Source organism: Poeciliopsis prolifica, unplaced genomic scaffold (genome assembly GCF_027474105.1).
Source record: "Poeciliopsis prolifica strain line A6 unplaced genomic scaffold, Auburn_PproV2 SCAFFOLD049, whole genome shotgun sequence".
Taxonomy (NCBI): Eukaryota; Metazoa; Chordata; class Actinopteri; order Cyprinodontiformes; family Poeciliidae; genus Poeciliopsis; species Poeciliopsis prolifica.
In genome coordinates, this window is record NW_026562424.1 from 446,715 (window position 1) to 468,683 (window position 21,969).

At 51.2% G+C, this 21,969-nt stretch overlaps 1 protein-coding gene across 1 annotated transcript; it reads right to left on the reverse strand.

The window, feature by feature from the left end:
• Positions 1 to 1,740: 1,740 nt before the first annotated feature.
• tex2l (testis expressed 2, like) lies at positions 1,741 to 21,095 on the reverse strand. Its single transcript, XM_055057843.1, has 12 exons — positions 20,857 to 21,095; positions 10,806 to 12,076; positions 8,918 to 9,121; positions 8,136 to 8,409; positions 6,670 to 6,923; positions 6,450 to 6,599; positions 6,277 to 6,376; positions 5,256 to 5,391; positions 3,690 to 3,827; positions 2,892 to 3,101; positions 2,088 to 2,208; positions 1,741 to 2,010 (listed from the first exon to the last, which is right to left on the reverse strand). The coding sequence occupies exons 2-12, from the start codon at positions 12,066 to 12,068 to the stop codon at positions 1,900 to 1,902; spliced, it is 2,961 nt and encodes a 986-aa protein (XP_054913818.1). The 5' UTR covers positions 12,069 to 12,076; positions 20,857 to 21,095; the 3' UTR covers positions 1,741 to 1,899.
• Between the last annotated feature and the right edge of the window lie 874 nt (positions 21,096 to 21,969).

Below are 21,969 nucleotides of genomic sequence, written 5' to 3' on the forward strand. Positions count from 1 at the left end.
CGCAGTCAGAATAAAACCGGCTGCTTTGAAATCTGAATGCAGAGCTATGAAATATTAAACGTGGAGCTGATGTTCGCTGAAAGGCTGCAGAGCTTTTCGTGCTGCGTTCACAAACGCAACGAAGTCAGAGCTTCATCCTGTTCTCAGCTTCTGACCGGAACCGGGTCAAAGGTCAAGAAATAAAATAATAAAAAGACTTTATGGATCCAAAAGGGAAATTAGAAGCTCACTTAAATCACCCAGGCATCGTCTGTGCCGGCTGATCCTTGCAGGGTCACGGGGTCACAGGGTCACAGTCTCTCTCCAGCTGTTTCTGGGCGGGTTCATCCAGTTCAGGCCCATACAGACCAGTTGACCCAGTAAGAACTGGAGTACCCAGAGAGATCTGCTGGTTCCTGAACCACGAAGACGAGGAAATGATTTGTGAAAAAAGTTTCCTGCAGTCTGGTTTACCAGAACACCAGTCACCTTCTGGGAGGAAAACCAGTGTGACCAGTTCACCATCCTGTCACATCTGACAAGGCGCCACAATGCATTCTGGGTAACAGAAAGTATCTCCATCACTGCTTTGGCTTTCACTCACTCTGTCTGTTTCCTCCAAGCAGTTTGTTTGCTTCCAGGCTGGAGATCTGCTGGATCTCTGAGAATCCAGCAGATCTCCAGATCGGATGGGAAACAGGAAATCTAAAGCCAGTTCGCCCAGTTTAACCAGTTTAACCATATATGGCCACATCCTGCTGAGAAGCTGCGTCTGAAGACCAGCCTCTGCAGTTCCTGCCTTTCAGCGCCATCTGCTGGTCGTAACGAATGTTTGACTATTGGAGAGTCGCAGGATCTTTGGACATTAGATTAATATCACGTCTTAGATGGGAAGGCAGAAAATATGAAACATGAGGATTATTTATTTTCATTATTCCAAAGGAATCAGTTCTGCATCAAATGCAGATTTTTGTCGTCAGAAACGACTAGCAGTAATTTAATCTACGTCATCTGAAATGAGACAATAAAAGATTCATTTTCATTCAAATTTCACCGCGTTTTTATTCACTCATTTATAAATGTTCAAAGGTAAATATTTATTTAGCTTCAAACCAAATATTTAGTTAGCCAGCTACATATTTAAGTTTACACATTCTTTCTGAGAAGAGGAAGTGCAAAACCAAAATAAAAGCTGCATTTTTCATGAAACTGTTACTGAACACAAACGTTAAAGTGAGATATGAATCAATCAGACGACATGTCAGCGAATCAGCAGCAGCTGTTTGTGTGAAACGATGGAAATGAAATTAATAAAACAACAGAAAGACGTTAATTTGCTTCCATTTCTAATTTGGTGAAAAAAGAAAAAACTCAATTATTTTTCAGAACGGCTTTATTTAGTTTAGATTTTCTCCACGACTCACCTGATGTCAAAACCTAGGCGGCTGAACGCGGCGGCTGAACGCGGCGGCGGCTGAACGCGGCGGCGGCTGAACGCGGCGGCGGCTGAACGCGGCGGCGGCTGAACGCGGCGGCGGCTGAACGCGGCGGCGGCTGAACGCGGCGGCGGCTGAACGCGGCGGCGGCTGAACGCGGCGGCGGCTGAACGCGGCGGCGGCTGAACGCGGCGGCTGAACGCGGGAATAGTCCAACTGATTATTGGCTTGTCAACACGACGTTTTGGAGCCTTTATGGTTTATTATATTGTGTTTCTATGGAGATGATTTTCGTCTCTAAAGTGGAAGAATAAATATCCACATATTAATTTAAAAAGCTTTTATTTCTGAATGTTTCACATCTAATATTCCAGAATAAAACTGATTTATGTTGAATAAGTAACTAAAATCAGACGATTGACATGTGGACGAAGAGTGTACTGGTTTTACTGGGTTCTTCCTGGTTTCCATCAGCAGCGAGGCACTAGCGGTGAGCGGCGGCCGGATCCTCCCCGCAGGGACTGAGGAACTCGTCCATCCCAGCATGCATCAGCGGGACGGAAATGTCGTCCATGTTTGGCAGCACAAACACTTTCTGAGCAGGAAACAGAGCAAAGCAAAGGAAACATGAGGACTCGGATCAGAACAAGAGGAGGTTTTTATCTTCCTCACCTGGAACTCGTCCTGGAGCTTCTTCTCGATCCAGTCGCTCACCGGGCAGAAGCTCAGCTCCCGCTGCCCCAGCTTGGGGCAAACATGCAGGTCCAGTTTGGGCGGCGCGCAGAAGCTGTACCTGCAGAGGAGACGGAGGAAACGGGTCTGAGACCGGAATGCTGCAAAAACCACAGGATGGAAGGAAAAGGGAGAAAATGATTTCACATGATGCAGATTGTAATCAGATTATGATTGGATTGTGATCAGATTATGATCAGATTGTGATCAGATTATGATCAGATCGTGATCAGATTGTGATCAGATTATGATCAGATCGTGATCAGATTGTGATCAGATCATTGATCTCTGGTCACTTCATGTTCAGCTGGAGGTTTTTTACAGGAAGTCGATGAAGCTGCGGCTGCTGCGCCGTCAGGCTGTTGAAAGTTGAGCCTCAACATTAAAGATGAAGAATCAGCTTCTTGACACAATTTTAACTATATTTTTAGGAAAACTAAAAATGGCTCCTCCGTCTTTCCAAAAGCAGTAAAGATTTTATGAATGTGATTCTGCAGCCGGAGTATTGAGTTTGTGTGTGAAGCTCTTCCTCTGTTCCTCCTGGACACACAGCTAGGAGGCGCTGTGTAAACATTCACCACTTGGTGATAATGTAAACAAAATTTTAATATTCGCAAAACAAGCTGCTAGTCTTTGAGACTGGGTGACCTTTAACCCCAGGGCAGGGCAGGGCAGGGCAGGCCCTCTCAGCAACCCAGGAAGGTTTAAATCCTCCTCTCCATCGTCTGCATGTGTCTGCCGTACCAGATCCTGTCAGTAGGGGGCGCTGGGATGTTGACCACCAGCGTGCCGGACAGTTCCCGGACCTCCACCGACAGCAACAGCGGCGTGTTGGACAAATCCTCAAACTTCCTCCTGATGAACTCGCTCTCCGCCGCTCGCTGGAAACACTTGGATTTGGTGATTTTGTCCACAAATCTTAAAATCTTCCTCCCGGTTCTTCCTCCGCCAGCCCTGCGGAACACCAGCCGGGTCAGAGGAGGAGCAGGACAAACTTCACCGATTTCACCTTTTATGAAAATGATTTCAGAAAGTATTCACACACTGAGGTTTATGTATTGATTGATTGTTGCTTAATAAAAACCTGAAAAATGTGGAGAGCACCTTTCACTCTGTTACCCCAAAATAAATCAGAGCTGAGACTGGGTAGAAAACCAGAGGTCAGGGGTCAGCAACCTTTTTCATTCAAAATGAATATATGACATACAGCTGCAGAAACAGATGAGCTTATTTCTGTCCATTTCACCTTTTATAAATCACAAACTTGTTTTATTTGTTTTAAGAGCCACGTGATTACAGCAGAACGTGGCCTAGTCAAAGTCCAGTCCCTCCAATCTCACTGCTGCTCTTCTATTTTGCTAAGAAAACTGGCAAAAATGACAAGTGCAGGGTGATCCAGAAACACTGCATATATATGCACTCCACACTAATAGGATTTTGCGGTAATAAAATTAGAGAATGTGGTTTTTCTGTTTCAGTGAGTCGGCGTGTGATGGTTTCTGGCTTTAGCCCGGGAGCAGCAGCGTGACAGTGTGTGTTTACCCTTCGGGGGGCGCCACTGAGCCTTTCTCCCCGGATGGACAGTGAGACTCCGACAGCAGCAGCTCCTCTTCGTCAGAAGAAGCAGCGCTGGACGACTCTTCATCGCTGTCCGCCAACACGCTGAGGACGGGCCTGCAGCTAAAGACCACAGGCAACAGCCAATCAGAGGCCAGCAGCAGGGGAGACTGGCCAATCAGACGCCAGCAGGAGTCAGACACAACGATTAATATTTATGTTTCAAAACTTCCTGTTTCTGAAAAAAAAGCAGCCGAATCGTCATAAAACAAAAAACCAGAGATGCTTGAAAACAGCCTCAATACAGGAATGAGTGTGTGTCTCTGTGTGTGTGTGTGTGTCTCTGTGTGTGTGTGTGTGTGTCTCTGTGTCTGTGTGTCTCTGTGTGTGTGTGTGTGTGTGTGTGTGTCTGTGTGTGTGTGTGTGTGTGTGTGTGTGTGTGTGTCTGTGTGTGTGTGTGTGTGTGTGTGTGACTGTGTGTGTGTGTGTGTGTGTGTGTGTGTGTCTCTGTGTCTGTGTGTCTCTGTGTGTGTGTGTGTGTGTGTGTGTGTGTGTGTGTGTGTGTGTGTGTCTCTGTGTCTGTGTGTCTCTGTGTGTGTGTGTGTGTGTGTGTGTGTGTCTGTGTGTGTGTGTGTGTGTGTGTGTGTGTGTGTGTGTCTGTGTGTGTGTGTGTGTGTGTCTCTGTGTGTCTCTGTGTGTGTGCCTGTGTGTCTCTGTGTGTGTGTGTCTGTGTGTGTGTGTGTCTCTGTGTGTGTGTGTCTCTGTGTGTGTGTGTGTGTGTGTGTCTCTGTGTGTGTGTGTCTCTGTGTGTGTGTGTGTGTGTGTGTGTGTGTGTGTCTCTGTGTGTGTGTGTGTCTGTGTGTGGGGGTGTGTGTGTGTGTGTGTGTGTCTGTGTGTGTGTCTCTGTGTGTGTGTGTGTCTCTGTGGTGTGTGTGTGTGTGTGTGGGGGTGTGTGTGTGTGTGTGTGTGTCTCTGTGTGTGTGTGTGTGTGTCTCTGTGTGTGTGCCTGTGTGTCTCTCTCTGTGTGTGTCTGTGTGTGTGTGTGTCTGTGTGTGTGTGTGTCTCTGTGTGTGTGTGTCTCTGTGTGTGTGTGTCTGTGTGTGTGTGCCTGTGTGTCTCTGTGTGTGTGTGTGTCTGTGTGTGGGGGTGTGTGTGTGTGTGTGTGTGTGTCTCTGTGTGTGTGTGTCTCTGTGTGTGTGTGTGTGTGTGTCTCTGTGTGTGTGTGTGTCTGTGTGTGGGGTGTGGGGGTGTGTGTCTGTGTGTGTCTGTGTGTGTGTGTGTGTCTCTGTGTGTGTGTGTGTGTGTGTGTGTGTGTGTGTGTGTGTCTGTGTGTCTCTGTGTGTGTGTGTGTGTCTGTGTGTCTCTGTGGTGTGTGTGTGTGTGTGTGTGTCTCTGTGTGTGTGTGTGTCTGTGTGTCTCTGTGTGTGTGTGTGTGTGTGTCTGTGTGTCTCTGTGTGTGTGTGTGTGTGTCTGTGTGTCTCTGTGTGTGTGTGTGTGTGTGTGTGTGTGTGTGTGTGTGTGTGTGTGTGTGTGTGTGTGTGTGTGTGTGACCTGGGGCCTCCAGCTTCGGGGCCGCTCTGCACCGTCTCCTCTCTGCTCTCTTTGCCCAGCTTGGTCAGGTTGAACTTGGTCTGCAGCGTCATCTGCAGGTTCCCGGTGTAAACCAGCTGGAGCTGCACCCACAGGCCTGCAGGGGGCGCACAAAGCAGCTCAACACCAAACTGACAAGACAGGCCAAAGGTCATGGTGCTTAATCTGATCCCGGGTCTGGCTGAGAAGATCGGGTCAGAATCATCTCAATCCTTTCCCTTTCTTTAGAAGCTGAAGGAGAAGGGAAGATCTGGTGGAAGGATGACCTCTGGATACTCCGTATAAGGCCACTGACTTTTATATTTATCAGAGTTGGAATTAGATTAAAATATGAATCTGGTTAATTGCAGATTCTGTAAGTAATTAAGCATCTATGATCCTTTAAATTTCAATTCTCTTTTTTTCTGATAAATTATTGAATGAATATGATCAGATCTGAACATAAAATATTTCTGGTTTTTAATCTTCAGGTTGTTGTAGGATTAGCTGCTACACGTTACCATTCAGATGCTATTTTAGGCTTGCATAGCTTTGCTGATAGGCTAACTGCTGTTAGCACAAAAACAGTGTTTTCCATCGTCCAATCAGATCGTTTAGAAGCAGAAACGAACTGAGAATCAGCTTCCATTGCTGCTGTTAGCGATGTAGCTTTAGCATCTTCATGGTTTTAGGCAGAATCTTAATGTGTAAAATAGAATAAACAACCAATTGCATTTGATCCAATTGGCTTGCAGTGTGTTAAATGTATTCAGTGGCCTTATTGCTTTTTATTTTCCCAAAATGACTGTAGTAATGCTGTGAACCCAGCAGCCAGCAGGGGGCAGTCTGACTCCTGGTGGAGAGGGATTAAAAAACACTCAGAAGTGGAGAGGAACCAGACAGAAAACAGGATGGACAGATTTAGACGTTTCAGAACAAAATGCGTTAACATTTAACTAATCAAATACATTGAAGTGTTGGCATCTTCTGAGGCTGAGCTGACCTCTGTGGTTGACCTCTGGCCTGGAGGCGGCCATGATGTGTGGCATGCTGCAGCCCATGTCCAGCTCGGTCAGCGTCAGCTCGTTCATGAAGTAAGGCAGCTGCAGGAAGAGGAAGCCGTCAGTTTCTGACGTATCGATACGTTTCTGACGTATCGATGCTTGGCAGCCTCACTCTGATTCTGCTCAGCTTCTTTTGGATCTTATAGGCGACGGCGTCGGCCCACTGCTTCTCTCGCAGGAAGTCCCAGAAGATCCGGCCAATCAGAGCATTGACCCAGGAGGTGGGACCATCTCCGGGGGGCGTGGCCTGATTGCAGGTACACTGAGAAAGAAAGCAGAGCCAAGAGTCGCTCCAGATCCATTCACAGGAAATAAAATCTCTTCTAGCTTACGGTGGTGTTAGCCTTGGGGCTAGCCTCTGCGCGGCTAGCCCCGGGGCTGCATGGGGGCGTGGCCTCGTGTGCAGCCAGGAGGCGGGCCATGTAGCTGTGATAGTCGAGTGCAGAAAGACCCCCGGTGGTGCTGCAGGGAAGTGCAGGACCGAAGGAGGCTGTAGGCGTGGTGGGCGTGGCGGGCGTGGCGCTGTCGTCGTCGCTGCTGCTGGGGCCTCGGCTCCTGGGGACGGGGACGCTCTGGGACGGAGTGCCTGAAGGACAGAGATCTGCTGCAGAGAAAGCGAGTTTCTGGATGTTACCTCAGACAGGAGCAGAGGTTCCCAACATGAGGGCCGCAAAATGATTTCTGCACGGAAACCATCAGGTGGATCCACAAATGATCTTAGTATTTTAGGCTGAGTCAGATTCAGCATCATGGGAGACCAGGAACCATCAGTTTAGAAACCTGGTTTGTGTTACAGCGCCACCGACTGGCCTGGCAGACCTACTGCAGCACTTTGTCTCATTTTACCTCATAAACCGTAAATAAACCGTCTCATTATGAATCATAGTGATGTGTATGGAGGCCCAAAAGAGACAAATTAGACAATACATTATGAAATAAATAAGTATATCATTAAATGTCTGACTGAATAATGTAATATACTTTCTGAATGATACAATATAATTATTTCACTGTTTAATGAAATGGGGTGAAATTACATATTTTTTGAGAAACCTGGTTTCTGGCAAACATTTGATAAGAAATGCAGATTTGATTACAATATAATAATATCACATTAACCCAGCCTTTATTTGAGTCAATTAATATGTGAGGAAATTATTTGCACCCTTAATAATTCCTATAAAATCTGAAATCTTTCATTTTAATCTGAGGTGAAATTGAGCCTGTTTTTCTGTGGATCAACCACATTGTCCTCATCTGTCGGAGCCATTTTCCACTTCCTGGTTTCTTCCTGGCTTTTCATGTTCAGTTCATCAGTTTTAATCTTCCTGATGGTTTTGCTCTGTTCTTTAGTATTTTAGGTTTTTCTGTTCTGCAGCTGATTATTCTCTGAAGAATCCAGGTAAATTAAAAAAATTATCTTATCTTTACATTAGTGGCTTTATCTAACTAAATATTTAGATTGAAGCAAAACATTTATATTAGGATTAATTTTTAGTTTACATACTAAATGTTGAGCTTCCCAACTAAATATTTAATTTGAAAGTTACATTTATTTCCGAATGAAAAAGTGAAAATGATCCTCCATGTTTCTCTTGTCCATATTTAACTATATTACTGCTGTTAATCTCTGACTGTGTGACTTTACCAACACCCGACCCGCTTCCCGACCCGCTTCCCGACCCGCTGCAGTATTTGGACTCTCAGTAGTTCTGGTTCTGTCAGCATTTATTCCTGAGGATGATTTCCCAGGAGACTTTCTGCTCTTTTTGTGTCCAGAACTGGAGGCGTTTGTTACCGGGTCGTTTGGACCGGCCGGGGCTCGGCCCGTCCCGGATCGCAGACGCCAGCAGGAGATGGCGGAACCACTCCTCCTTCTCCCGGCCCGTCCTTCCGAACAGGTAGAGCGCAGGCGGGGCGGCGCCAGGTTGAGTGGAGGAAGTCTGTGCCGGATCAGAACCTAGGTTCTGTTCTGACCCGGTTCCGTCCTCCTCTGCTCCAAGCTGGATGCAGATGGGATACTTGGGGTTCCAGACTCTCTTCCGAGCCAGCGCCGCCGGCAGGAGGAAGACCTTCAGGAAGGAGGCATCATGATGAAGAACCAGACCCATCAGAACCAGAACCAGACCCATCAGAACCAGAACCACATGTTTACCTGTGGAACTCTGCAGTAAAACAAAAACTTTTTCTGCTTTGATTTCTGAATGAATATAATCACCTTATTTCTGATTTTTGTCTGTTATCAGATTTAAATGTTTTTGTCTTCAAAGCTTTTTATTTCTGCTTGTTTTGAAAATGATGATTCATAAAAACGGTGATTAAATAAATAAGCTAATACAGAGGCATACATTTGTCTCTGTGTAATACAATCACTGCCAGCATTTATTCATTTACAATATTTCTCATCTTTTGCTTATTAGTCGAGTTTCTTTTTACAGTTCTGTATTATCATTCTGGCAGGATTGGCTCTCCATAGTTACTGCCTCACTTTTCCATCAGTCAGTTGAATTTCCGGCTCCTGAACGCGGAGCAGGAATCTGCATTAAGAAAGAGAAGTGAAGTGAAACGTTCAGGTCTTACTTTGCTCTCTGCCAGCTGGAAGCAGCGCGTCTTGATGAAGCTGACTTCCTGCGGCGGGTCGTCGCCGCGCACGGTGCGGCGCCTGATGTTGCAGCGTGGGTAATCCAGCCGGAGGCTGCAGCCCTGCAGCGTGGCGAACACGGAGTGAGTCAGAGCCGGGTGGAAGATTTCTGGGTCGTAATCCTGGATCTCGTTCATCCAACCCTGAAGGCGACAGCAGGTTGAAGAGCTGCTGAGCCTCAGGAAGCTGCTGAGCAGGTCAATCATCATGAGAATGTTTATGATTACAATTATAATAATAGTGATGAACATGATAGTAGCTCTGTTGGCTCTGCTGACTGGATCACTATTCCTCCAAAAGCAAAGGAGGAGGATCAGCAGAGCAACCGGTGATGTCACTGTGGAATATCAACTCTGCTGCCCAATGAGCTGCTAGCATGTTAGCATGAGACCAGGCAGTCTTCAGTCAGAGGCCTCTGCAGACTCGCTGAAACATTGACTGCTACAGGAGCCCCTTCCTGCTCTCAGCAATAAACTTGGAGGATCTAAAAACATTTAGTTTCCCTTTGGGCGACGTAACGGATCAGCTGCGTTAGACGAGCATGAAGCTAAAACAAACCCAGACGATAAAAAGATTAAAAAGGACTTGAAACTTTTCTGAGTTTGGAGCTTTCAACCAGGACAGAGATTATCCTTCTACAGCGTTTTCATCCTCCATGGAGCTGCCGATGACGACCTCTGACCTCCTCCTCCAGCCTCTGAGGCCTGCTGCAGCCGGCTGTCGGGCTCAGTCAGAAAGAGCCGCTCCGGTTCTGACGGGCCTGGCTGGACCCGGGCGCCTGATGTTCTGGACTCGCGTTGCTTTAATAAAACTTGTGATGGAGGACGGGAAGCGGCCCGGCGCTCCCCTCAGATAACAGCAGCGCGGTTCTGTTCAGGTTGAGTTCTGGTCCTGGAGATGAAATGTTTGTAACCAGAACCAGATTGTTGGTGTTCATGCAGCCTGAATCCACTGCAGACCTTCGGTTCTGTTCAACCTCCAGCAGATGTGACCTCTGATGACCTCTGGTATGAAAACTTGTGACCCGACCTTCAGTTTAATCAGCAGGAGACGAAAAGAAACAAAGTCGAATAAAAAGATCCAAGTTATGAGTTTTCTGTGAATCTGTTCCTTCAGTGTTTTTGGATGACATGTCTGAAAATGTAATAACAGATGATTTATGATCTCAGCTGCATATGAGAATCTGAAATCAGAGGCAGAAGGACCAAAGCGGCAAAAATTAGCAATGATTTCATTTTCCTGCAATAAGAGGAAAAATGGGATTCATTTTTAGGTCTTATTCATTTATTCACTTCTAAATGTCATATTTTCAAACTAAATATGTGAATCTACTTGCCAATAAGCAAAAGTAGCTTTTCAAAATAAAAGTGGAGTTGCTGCTGATGCAACATGTTGCTGAACTGCATTTTGTTTTCAGCTGAAATGCTGAAACAAAGACAGAGATGACATGAAGAGACAGCTATTTTGGTAGTCCACTTCCTGGTAGCAGTAGGTGAACTACTGCTACCAGGAAGTGGTAGCTCATCGTCCTCCAATACTTTCATCACTTGTCTGAGAAGACAAACATTATTCTGAGCCAGAGAGGCACAGAATGAATAGCATGATGATGAGTGTCGGACTGCGGGGGTGGGGGGTTTCACTCGAACAGCAAATGTTGAGCAAAAGGCTTCGGTCCAAACTCAACCTGTGACATTTAGAGCAGCAGTTTGTGAGAATGTGAGCCATGAATCCAGACAGTGGGAGGAAGTTCGGGGAGGAAGTTCGGGAAGGAAGTTCGGGAAGGAAGTTCGGGGAGGAAGTTCGGCCTGTAGCCGGCAGCCCGCCTACCTGCAGGGCGCCGGGCTCCGCGCTGGAGCCGCCCGGGAACCGAACCGCCGCGGGTCTGTGCGCCTCAGCCGAGCCGGACGAACCGAGCCGCACGAGGAACAGGCCGAGCAGGAAGCCCAGAGCCAGGCCCAACGCCAGGCCCGACACGTACGGGCCCACAGGAAGCACGAAGTATCCGTAGGACAGAACCGCCACGCAGAGGAGACTCATGCGTGGCGGAGGCTGAGGATCCGGTCCGGACCCGGAAGTGTTCGCTGCTGGAGCTCCAGGCGGCCTCCCGGCCCCGCTGGGAGCTTCAATGGCGAACACCTGCATCGTGTCATCATCATGGCATATTTCCAGCTCCGGGTCTCTGCGGCGATCAGCGGGCCGCGCGTCGCGACGAGCGGGCCGCCCGCAGGGCCGCGCGCCCACCGACGGCCAGTCCAACACGGGCAGTACGTCTCCATCTGGTCTCCTTGCGGTCCCCGCCGGAGACTCTGGCAGGACGGGGTCCAGGACGGGGTCCAGGACGGGGTCATGGCCGCCGTCCCTCCCCCGCTGAGCCGCCGCGGCCCTGCCCTGCTGCTTGGGGCTTCCTGCGCCGTCTTCCCCCAGGATCCTGCTGAACATGCAGCTCAGAGGCTCATGCATGGCCTCCGACAGCTTCCTCTTCGTGTCCTCCACCTTGAAGAAGCCCCCCCGCAGGCCCTCCGCGCTGGGGGACGGCGGGGCCGTGCGGGAGTCCCCGCCGCGCCCAGGTTTGGTTTGGGTCAGCTGTTTCCACAGGTGGAGGTTGAGACGGGAGTCCGATCTGGACTGAGACACTTCCGGCTCCGAGTGGGACAGCTCCGTGGAGATGGACTTCACCAGGCTGAGGAGAGGCTTGGGTCTCAGGGTGGAGCCGTCTTTCGGCTCAAGCTCCGTGGAGAGCGACTTGACGAGGCCGGCCGAGGGCCGCGGGCCTGGGGAGAGGAAGCTAGGGGGCGCTGCAGAGCAGTTCCCCGGGGAACCAGGCAATGACGGGGAGAGAGGAACATAGAAGTTCTGGGACTTCAAGCCTCTGTCGTCCTCTGTAGGAAGCGGCTTCTCCTCGCCGTGCTCCAGGGGGAAGATGAGCTCATCGTCCTCCAAGCTGTCCCACTCCCCTTCGGTGCCGGTCAGATGGATCACGATCCCCCGCGACTGGTGAGGGTCATGAAAAGACCTGCTGCCCTCGCCTGTGTCCTTCCTGCCTCCTCCCTCCCCGCTTTTCCCATCATCCGCCATTTCTCTGCTTCGCATGTCCAAACCTGTGGGTCAGCAGAAGACAAACCCGGTCAGCAGTCAGAGACCAAGGACTGCTTCTCTCACTCACTTCTGCAAAAAGCACCAACCAGGCATTAACTTGTGTCTGAATGCAGCCAACTCCAGACTGATGAGCTTCAGGCTCAGTTTCCCTCTGAAGCTGGGACAACTGGGACAACTGGGACAACTGGGGCAACTGGGACAACTGGGACAACTGGGGCAACTGGGGCAACTGGGACAACTGGGGCAACTGGGACAACTGGGGCAACTGGGGCAACTGGGACAACTGGGGCAACTGGGACAACTGGGGCAACTGGGACAACTGGGGCAACTGGGACAACTGGGACAACTGGGACAACTGGGACAACTGGGGCAACTGGGACAACTGGGACAACTGGGGCAACTGGGACAACTGGGGCAACTGGGACAACTGGGACAACTGGGGCAACTGGGACAACTGGGACAACTGGGAACTGGGCAACTGGGACAACTGGGGCAACTGGGACAACTGGGACAACTGGGGCAACTGGGACAACTGGGACAACTGGGGCAACTGGGACAACTGGGGCAACTGGGACAACTGGGACAACTGGGGCAACTGGGACAACTGGGACAACTGGGGCAACTGGGACAACTGGGGCAACTGGGACAACTGGGACAACTGGGGCAACTGGGACAACTGGGGCAACTGGGACAACTGGGACAACTGGGGCAACTGGGACAACTGGGACAACTGGGACAACTGGGGCAACTGGGACAACTGGGGCAACTGGGGCAACTGGGACAACTGGGGCAACTGGGACAACTGGGACAACTGGGGCAACTGGGACAACTGGGACAACTGGGGCAACTGGGGCAACTGGGACAACTGGGACAACTGGGGCAACTGGGACAACTGGGACAACTGGGGCAACTGGGACAACTGGGGCAACTGGGACAACTGGGACAACTGGGGCAACTGGGACAACTGGGGCAACTGGGACAACTGGGGCAACTGGGACAACTGGGGCAACTGGGACAACTGGGACAACTGGGACAACTGGGGCAACTGGGACAACTGGGGCAACTGGGACAACTGGGGCAACTGGGACAACTGGGGCAACTGGGACAACTGGGACAACTGGGGCAACTGGGACAACTGGGACAACTGGGGCAACTGGGACAACTGGGGCAACTGGGACAAGTGGGGCAACTGGGACAAGTGGGGCAACTGGGACAACTGGGACAACTGGGGCAACTGGGACAACTGGGGCAACTGGGGCAACTGGGACAACTGGGACAACTGGGGCAACTGGGACAACTGGGGCAACTGGGACAACTGGGGCAACTGGGACAACTGGGGCAACTGGGACAAGTGGGGCAACTGGGACAACTGGGGCAACTGGGACAACTGGGGCAACTGGGACAACTGGGACAACTGGGGCAACTGGGACAACTGGGACAACTGGGGCAACTGGGACAACTGGGGCAACTGGGACAACTGGGCCTGGAGTTTGATCCAAACGTCTGATTCAGACTCATTCTTCATATTGAGGCAGGAAATGTCAATAACGTTTGAATGTTTAGTGATGAAGTGAGGAGAAGCTGAATGGAGGCCGATCAAACATTTAAAAACAGAAACTGTGAGTCAGAAAAGCAGACATGAGTTTTGCTGCTGGTCAAATGATCAGCGGCTCATTTCCCGTCACGACTTAAAGCGTCTGGAATCCTGGACCTGATCGCTGCTGTTTCCAGCCGAGAGGAAACCGCAGCGATCAGAGCCGCCGTGGCTGCAGCTCTGGATGCAAGTTAACCCGACTTCCAACTGATCGCATTTACGTAACGGCATTAAAAAGCTGCGCGGCACAATGTGAACCAAGCAGCTGGTGGAGTCGCTATAATCTCTTCTCCCAACATGGAGGAGGGGAAGAGCCTGAGGGCCGGGCTGAGTCCCAGAGCGCCCCCTGGTGGGGCGGGAAGCTGCAGCACCAGAACCACTGAGCCACCGTTTCGTTTCCTGAGCGCTAAACCGGAGAAGCTGCTGCCGGTTTCTTACCCCTAACCCTTCTTTATCCACTCCTGCTCTGAACGCTCACAGCCACCAACAAACCCAGATTACGGTTAAATCAGGATTTTACTGTAAAATCTGACAAATCATCCAGCAGGATTAGGAGCTAAAGCTGATTCCCATCAACTTTCCATCCTGAGTCTGCAGGTCGGAGCGGCTGCAGCTCAATCAGCGTTTACTTATTTATGCTCTACATTATGCATGCATCTGTTGAAGCAGCTCTGGTCGGGTTCTGGTTCTGGTCGGGTTCTGTCTGGGTCCTGGTCCTGGTTCTGGTCCGGTTCTGGGTCCTGGTTCTGGTCGGGTTCTGGTCGGGTCCTGGTTCTGGTCGGGTTCTGTCTGGGTCCTGGTTCTGGTCGGGTCCTGGTTCTGGTCCGGTTCTGGGTCCTGGTTCTGGTTCTGGTCGGGTCCTGGTTCTGGTCGGGTTCTGGTTCTGGTTGGGTCCTGGTTCTGGTCGAGTCCTGGTTCTGGTCGGGTCCTGGTTCTGGTCGGGTCCTGGTTCTGGTCGGGTTCTGTCTGGGTCCTGGTTCTGGTCGGGTCCTGGTTCTGGTCGGGTTCTGGTTGGGTTCTGGTTCTGGTCGGGTCCTGGTTCTGGTCGGGTCCTGGTTCTGGTCCGGTTCTGGGTCCTGGTTCTGGTTCTGGTCGGGTTCTGTCTGGGTCCTGGTTCTGGTTCTGGGTCCTGGTTCTGGTCGGGTTCTGGTTCTGGTCGGGTCCTGGTTCTGGTCGGGTTCTGTCTGGGTCCTGGTTCTGGTCGGGTTCTGGTTCTGGTCGGGTTCTGTCTGGGTCCTGGTCCTGGTTCTGGTCCGGTTCTGGGTCCTGGTTCTGGTCGGGTTCTGGTCGGGTCCTGGTTCTGGTCGGGTTCTGTCTGGGTCCTGGTTCTGGTCGGGTCCTGGTTCTGGTCCGGTTCTGGGTCCTGGTTCTGGTTCTGGTCGGGTCCTGGTTCTGGTCGGGTTCTGGTTCTGGTTGGGTCCTGGTTCTGGTCGAGTCCTGGTTCTGGTCGGGTCCTGGTTCTGGTCGGGTCCTGGTTCTGGTCGGGTTCTGTCTGGGTCCTGGTTCTGGTCGGGTCCTGGTTCTGGTCGGGTTCTGGTTGGGTTCTGGTTCTGGTCGGGTCCTGGTTCTGGTCGGGTCCTGGTTCTGGTCCGGTTCTGGTCCTGGTTCTGGTTCTGGTCGGGTTCTGTCTGGGTCCTGGTTCTGGTTCTGGGTCCTGGTTCTGGTCGGGTTCTGGTTCTGGTCGGGTCCTGGTTCTGGTCGGGTTCTGTCTGGGTCCTGGTTCTGGTCGGGTTCTGGTTCTGGTCGGGTTCTGTCTGGGTCCTGGTTCTGGTTCTGGGTCCTGGTTCTGGTCGGGTCCTGGTTCTGGTCGGGTCCTGGTTCTGGTCGGGTTCTGGTTGGGTTCTGGTTCTGGTCGGGTCCTGGTTCTGGTCGGGTTCTGGTTCTGGTTGGGTCCTGGTTCTGGTCGGGTCCTGGTTCTGGTCCGGTTCTGGGTCCTGGTTCTGGTTCTGGTCGGGTCCTGGTTCTGGTCGGGTTCTGGTTCTGGTTGGGTCCTGGTTCTGGTCGAGTCCTGGTTCTGGTCGGGTCCTGGTTCTGGTCGGGTCCTGGTTCTGGTCGGGTTCTGTCTGGGTCCTGGTTCTGGTCGGGTCCTGGTTCTGGTCGGGTTCTGGTTGGGTTCTGGTTCTGGTCGGGTCCTGGTTCTGGTCGGGTCCTGGTTCTGGTCCGGTTCTGGGTCCTGGTTCTGGTTCTGGTCGGGTTCTGTCTGGGTCCTGGTTCTGGTTCTGGGTCCTGGTTCTGGTCGGGTTCTGGTTCTGGTCGGGTCCTGGTTCTGGTCGGGTTCTGTCTGGGTCCTGGTTCTGGTCGGGTTCTGGTTCTGGTCGGGTTCTGTCTGGGTCCTGGTTCTGGTTCTGGTCCTGGTTCTGGTCGGGTCCTGGTTCTGGTCGGGTCCTGGTTCTGGTCGGGTTCTGGTTGGGTTCTGGTTCTGGTCGGGTCCTGGTTCTGGTCGGGTTCTGGTTCTGGTTGGGTCCTGGTTCTGGTCGGGTCCTGGTTCTGGTCGGGTTCTGTCTGGGTCCTGGTTCTGGTCGGGTCCTGGTTCTGGTCCGGTTCTGGGTCCTGGTTCTGGTTCTGGTCGGGTTCTGTCTGGGTCCTGGTTCTGGTTCTGGGTCCTGGTTCTGGTCGGGTTCTGGTTCTGGTCGGGTCCTGTCTGGGTCCTGGTTCTGGTCGGGTCCTGGTTCTGGTCGGGTCCTGGTTCTGGTCGGGTCCTGGTTCTGGTCGGGTTCTGTCTGGGTCCTGGTTCTGGTCGGGTCGGGTTCTGGTTCTGGTCGGGTCCTGGTTCTGGTCGGGTTCTGTCTGGGTCCTGGTTCTGGTTCTGGTCCGGTTCTGGGTCCTGGTTCTGGTCGGGTTCTGGTCGGGTCCTGGTTCTGGTCCGGTTCTGGGTCCTGGTTCTGGTTCTGGTCGGGTCCTGGTTCTGGTCCGGTTCTGGGTCCTGGTTCTGGTTCTGGTCGGGTCCTGGTTCTGGTCGGGTCCTGGTTCTGGTCGGGTTCTGGTCGGGTTCTGGTTCTGGTTGGGTCCTGGTTCTGGTCGGGTCCTGGTTCTGGTCCGGTTCTGGGTCCTGGTTCTGGTTCTGGTCGGGTCCTGGTTCTGTCTGGGTCCTGGTTCTGGTCTGGTTCTGGTTCTGGTCGGGTCCTGGTTCTGGTTCTGGTTCTGGTCGGGTCCTGGTTCTGTCTGGGTCCTGGTTCTGGTCCTGGTCCTGGTTCTGGTCCGGTTCTGGGTCCTGGTTCTGGTTCTGGTCGGGTCCTGGTTCTGGTCGGGTTCTTGGTCCTGGTTCTGGTTCTGGTCCGGTTCTGGGTCCTGGTTCTGGTCGGGTTCTGTCTGGGTCCTGGTTCTGGTCGGGTCCTGGTTCTGGTCGGGTTCTGGTTCTGGTCGGGTTCTGGTCGGGTTCTGGTTCTGGTCGGGTTCTGGTTCTGGTCGGGTCCTGGTTCTGGTCGGGTCCTGGTTCTGGTTGGGTCCTGGTTCTGGTCGGGTCCTGGTTCTGGTTGGGTCCTGGTTCTGGTCGGGTCCTGGTTCTGGTCGGGTTCTGTCTGGGTCCTGGTTCTGGTCGGGTTCTGGTTCTGTCTGGGTCCTGGTTCTGGTCGGGTCCTGGTTCTGGTCCGGTTCTGGGTCCTGGTCCTGGTTCTGGTCGGGTCCTGGTTCTGGTCCGGTTCTGGGTCCTGGTCCTGGTTCTGGTCGGGTCCTGGTTCTGGTCCGGTTCTGGGTCCTGGTTCTGGTTCTGGTCGGGTCCTGGTTCTGGTCGGGTTCTGTCTGGGTCCTGGTTCTGGTCGGGTTCTGGTTCTGGTCGGGTCCTGGTCCTGGTTCTGGTCCGGTTCTGGTTCTGGTTCTGGGTCCTGGTTCTGGTCCGGTTCTGGCTCTGGGTCCTGGTTCTGGTCGGGTCCTGGTTCTGTCTGGGTCCTGGTTCTGGTCGGGTCCTGGTTCTGGTCCGGTTCTGGGTCCTGGTTCTGGTTCTGGTCGGGTCCTGGTTCTGGTCCGGTTCTGGGTCCTGGTTCTGGTTCTGGTTGGTTCCTGGTTCTGGTCGGGTCCTGGTTCTGGTCGGGTTTTGTCTGGGTCCTGGTTCTGGTCGGGTTCTGGTCGGGTTCTGGTTCTGGTCGGGTCCTGTTTCTGGTCGGGTCCTGGTTCTGGTCGGGTCCTGGTTCTGGTCGGGTTCTGGTTCTGGTCGGGTTCTGGTTCTGGTCGGGTTCTGGTCGGGTTCTGGTTCTGGTCGGGTCCTGTTTCTGGTCGGGTCCTGGTTGTGGTCGGGTCCTGGTTCTGGTCGGGTTCTGGTCGGGTTCTGGTTCTGGTCGGGTTCTGGTTCTGGTCGGGTCCTGGTTCTGGTCCGGTTCTGGGTCCTGGTTCTGGTCGGGTCCTGGTTCTGGTCGGGTTCTGGTTCTGGTCGGGTTCTGGTTCTGGTCGGGTTCTGGTTCTGGTCGGGTTCTGGTTCTGGTCGGGTTCTGGTTCTGGTCGGGTTCTGGTTCTGGTCGGGTCCTGGTTCTGGTCGGGTCCTGGTTCTGGTCGGGTCCTGGTTCTGGTCGGGTTCTGGTTCTGGTCGGGTCCTGGTTCTGGTCGGGTTCTGGTCGGGTTCTGGTTCTGGTCGGGTTCTGGTTCTGGTCGGGTCCTGGTTCTGGTCCGGTTCTGGGTCCTGGTTCTGGTCGGGTCCTGGTTCTGGTCGGGTCCTGGTTCTGGTCGGGTTCTGGTTCTGGTCGGGTTCTGGTCGGGTTCTGGTTCTGGTCGGGTTCTGGTTCTGGTCGGGTCCTGGTTCTGGTCGGGTCCTGGTTCTGGTCGGGTTCTGGTTCTGTCTGGGTCCTGGTTCTGGTCGGGTTCTGGTCGGGTTCTGGTTCTGGTCGGGTCCTGGTTCTGGTCGGGTCCTGGTTCTGGTCGGGTCCTGGTTCTGGTCGGGTTCTGGTTCTGGTCGGGTCCTGGTTCTGGTCGGGTTCTGGTCGGGTTCTGGTTCTGGTCGGGTCCTGGTTCTGGTCGGGTCCTGGTTCTGGTCGGGTCCTGGTTCTGGTCGGGTTCTGGTTCTGGTCGGGTCCTGGTTCTGGTCGGGTTCTGGTTCTGGTCGGGTTCTGGTCGGGTTCTGGTTCTGGTCGGGTTCTGGTCGGGTTCTGGTTCTGGTCGGGTTCTGGTTCTGGTCGGGTCCTGGTTCTGGTCCGGTTCTGGGTCCTGGTTCTGGTCGGGTCCTGGTTCTGGTCGGGTTCTGGTTCTGGTCGGGTCCTGGTTCTGGTCGGGTTCTGGTCGGGTTCTGGTTCTGGTCGGGTTCTGGTTCTGGTCGGGTCCTGGTTCTGGTCCGGTTCTGGGTCCTGGTTCTGGTCGGGTCCTGGTTCTGGTCGGGTCCTGGTTCTGGTCGGGTTCTGGTTCTGGTCGGGTTCTGGTCGGGTTCTGGTTCTGGTCGGGTTCTGGTTCTGGTCGGGTCCTGGTTCTGGTCGGGTCCTGGTTCTGGTCGGGTTCTGGTTCTGTCTGGGTCCTGGTTCTGGTCGGGTTCTGGTCGGGTTCTGGTTCTGGTCGGGTCCTGGTTCTGGTCGGGTTCTGGTTCTGGTCGGGTTCTGGTCGGGTCCTGGTTCTGGTCGGGTCCTGGTTCTGGTCGGGTTTGGTTCTGGTCGGGTCCTGGTTCTGGTTGGGTCCTGGTTCTGGTTGGTTCCTGGTTCTGGTCGGGTCCTGGTTCTGGTCGGGTTTTGTCTGGGTCCTGGTTCTGGTCGGGTTCTGGTTCTGGTTGGGTCCTGGTTCTGGTCGGGTTCTGGTTCTGTCTGGGTATGCCGGCTTCCTCTCATGACTGTTACTGGGTTTACTGGTTCCTGTCAGTGACCTGTGGAGACCCAGCGCCTCACAGGGATCGTCGGTCTAGACTTAATGTAGAAACCGTCCAGCTGACAGAATTAGGAGTTAATCCGGCAGTTTATTAATCTCTAATCTGATTACAAATTCTGGTTAATCACCCTGGAAATTTTCTGCTCGTGTGGGATTCATCACTTCATCAGCAACAATAAATACAATAAATCTGTCAGATTAAAATGTTCTGTTGTTTCTGTCAATATTTCTGGCAGTTTGGAGATAAATTTACCAGAAGCAGATAATCTGATAATCTGATCATTTGTGGAATAATAAACTCCTATTCAGCTGTTTTTAGTTCTGTGTTCATAAATAATCAGGCTTCTTCAGGGCAGCCTCACTAAACTGCAGAGACTAATTATATTTCAGCATATTGTTTGAGTTTATTGATATTTATTGGTGTTTCTCAGCCAAATAGAAAACAGCAACAATCCTGACAATTAACTCTTCATGAACTGGAATTTAATAATTTTCTTAAAAATGTAAATTCTTATGAGAAATCTCCCACAATAATGATAAACGATGCGATGAGCCACGCATGAGCACAATCAATCAATCAATGAAGTGAAATAAATCAATAATTGTAAAATTATTTTAAACAAGGAAAATGTAATGCATAAACTGATGAAGTGATTCCATAATCCATCCATTCATCCTTATCAGGGTGGGGTCGCGGGGTCAGCAGCCTAAGCATGGAGGCCCAGGCTTCCCTCTCCCAGCCTCTAGCTCCAGGCCGGCCGGGATCAGCGTGTCCTGGTTTTCCTCTCCTCCCGGTGGGACCTGAACGCCTCACAGGGATCCTCTCCATGTGGAGGAGCAGCAGCTCTAGTCTGACCCCTCCTGCATGACCGAGCTCCTCACCCCATCTCTAATATCATCATAATGTTTATTATAATGTAGATAAATCTAAACGATCTAACTCAACAAATCAACTGAACGTTTAAACAATAAAATAATTATGAATTTCATATTTAAACATCCAACATAAAATCCTGTAAAATAGTTTTTGACTTCATAATTTCATAATGTAATAAATTATGAGTGAAAACAGAAAGTCCACTTCAGACCAGAACACTCTGAGCGCCGCCTGCTGGTGGAGTTTGGTACTGCGACTTCAGGATCAAGATCAGAAATAGTTTGGCTTTTTGTAAATAAAGCAAGATTTTCATTATTGAAGTGATATTAAATTGACCTTTCAGACATTATTCATATATTTTCCTGATATTTTAATTAGTTAATTAAAGTAATAATTTATGACTTATTCGCAAAGAGCAGAAGTAGGAATGAAAAGTTGAGATCTGTAAAGATGGAGACCTGGACACATCTGTTCATAATAATAATAATTCAGTTTAAAACAAAGCTTTTAATAAGGAGGAATAAAAACGTTTGACTCACCGAGCCTGAAGCTCTGGTTGGTTCTGCTGTTGGTTCCGGTTCCATCTGAGAGGTTCTGGACCAAAATCTCTCTCTCAGCTGTGTGCGCCTGCCAGACTACCAGATGTGTGACGCTGCAGGATAATCCAGATTAAATAATCCAGCTGCTGCCTGCTCTCCTATAGCTGGACGTCTATAGGTTCCACCGCAGCTCCTTATATGGGCGTCTTCCGGTTTACAGCTAAAAGGCCTAATTCAAGATACAGTGTGCAGATTAATTCTAAAATGATTCATATTTTATCATGTTTTATCAACATTTTATGTGATGTACAGTATTGAAATTCTGCATGTGTTTGTTTTGACAAATAAAATGTTGCTTTTATTAAGGAGTGAATATTTTGTGAACCAGCTGTGCAACATTACGTGTTTTCCAGGTTCATAGTTACATTTTATATCACAAGCAGTAACTATATTACCTTCAGTTATTATAAAAATTTTCTAAATATCAAATATATTCTACTTTGTAATTTAAGGCATTGACATTGGGCCTCTGTCTCTTTAAAAGTTCCTGCTGTTTCTGCAGCTCCGCCTCCAGGAAGTCATCCCAACATGGCATCCCATAATATCTCTGTCTGGATGTTCAGGCTCCTCATCCTTCAACTCTTGTTCATTTCCCGTCTTCAGCTCTGACCGGCTTCCTGTTCCCGCAGGAAGACTCGCAGACTTGTGGAGTGTTTTTCCTTTCAGCAGACTTTCCACCTGAGCCATGTTTCCCTGCAGCTCCTCCAGAGTTACTCAGGCCTGTTGATCACTTAATGTTGTTTTAAAAATGTGATAGTTTTGGTTCTTCATTACCTCGTGTGCAGAAATGGGTCAAGAGCTGAAACAGAGGAAATTAAATAATAAATCTCTTCCTCCTTTCTGACCTCTGAACACAAGAGAGAGAGAGAAAAAAAAGAGAGAGAAAAAGAGAGAAAGAGAGAGAGAGAAAAGAGAGAGAGAAAGAGAGAGAGAGAAAAGAGAGAGAGAAAGAGAGAGAGAAAAGAGAGAGAGAAAGAGAGAGAGAAAAGAGAGAGAGAAAGAGAGAGAGAGGGGGGTAAGTTTATTGTGAAGGAATCCATTTCCTGCTGTGGT

Bases quoted from the DNA above. Each gene is read 5' to 3' on its own strand.
- tex2l (XM_055057843.1), bottom strand. From the start codon at position 12,068: ATGCGAAGCAGAGAAATGGCGGATGATGGGAAAAGCGGGGAGGGAGGA. The intron at 6,377-6,449 runs GTGAGGCTGCCA...CTCTTCCTGCAG, and splicing joins AGAAGCTGAGCAGAATCAGA to CTGCCTTACTTCATGAACGA. The intron at 5,392-6,276 runs GTCAGCTCAGCC...CGCCCCCTGCAG, and splicing joins GCCAGAGGTCAACCACAGAG to GCCTGTGGGTGCAGCTCCAG.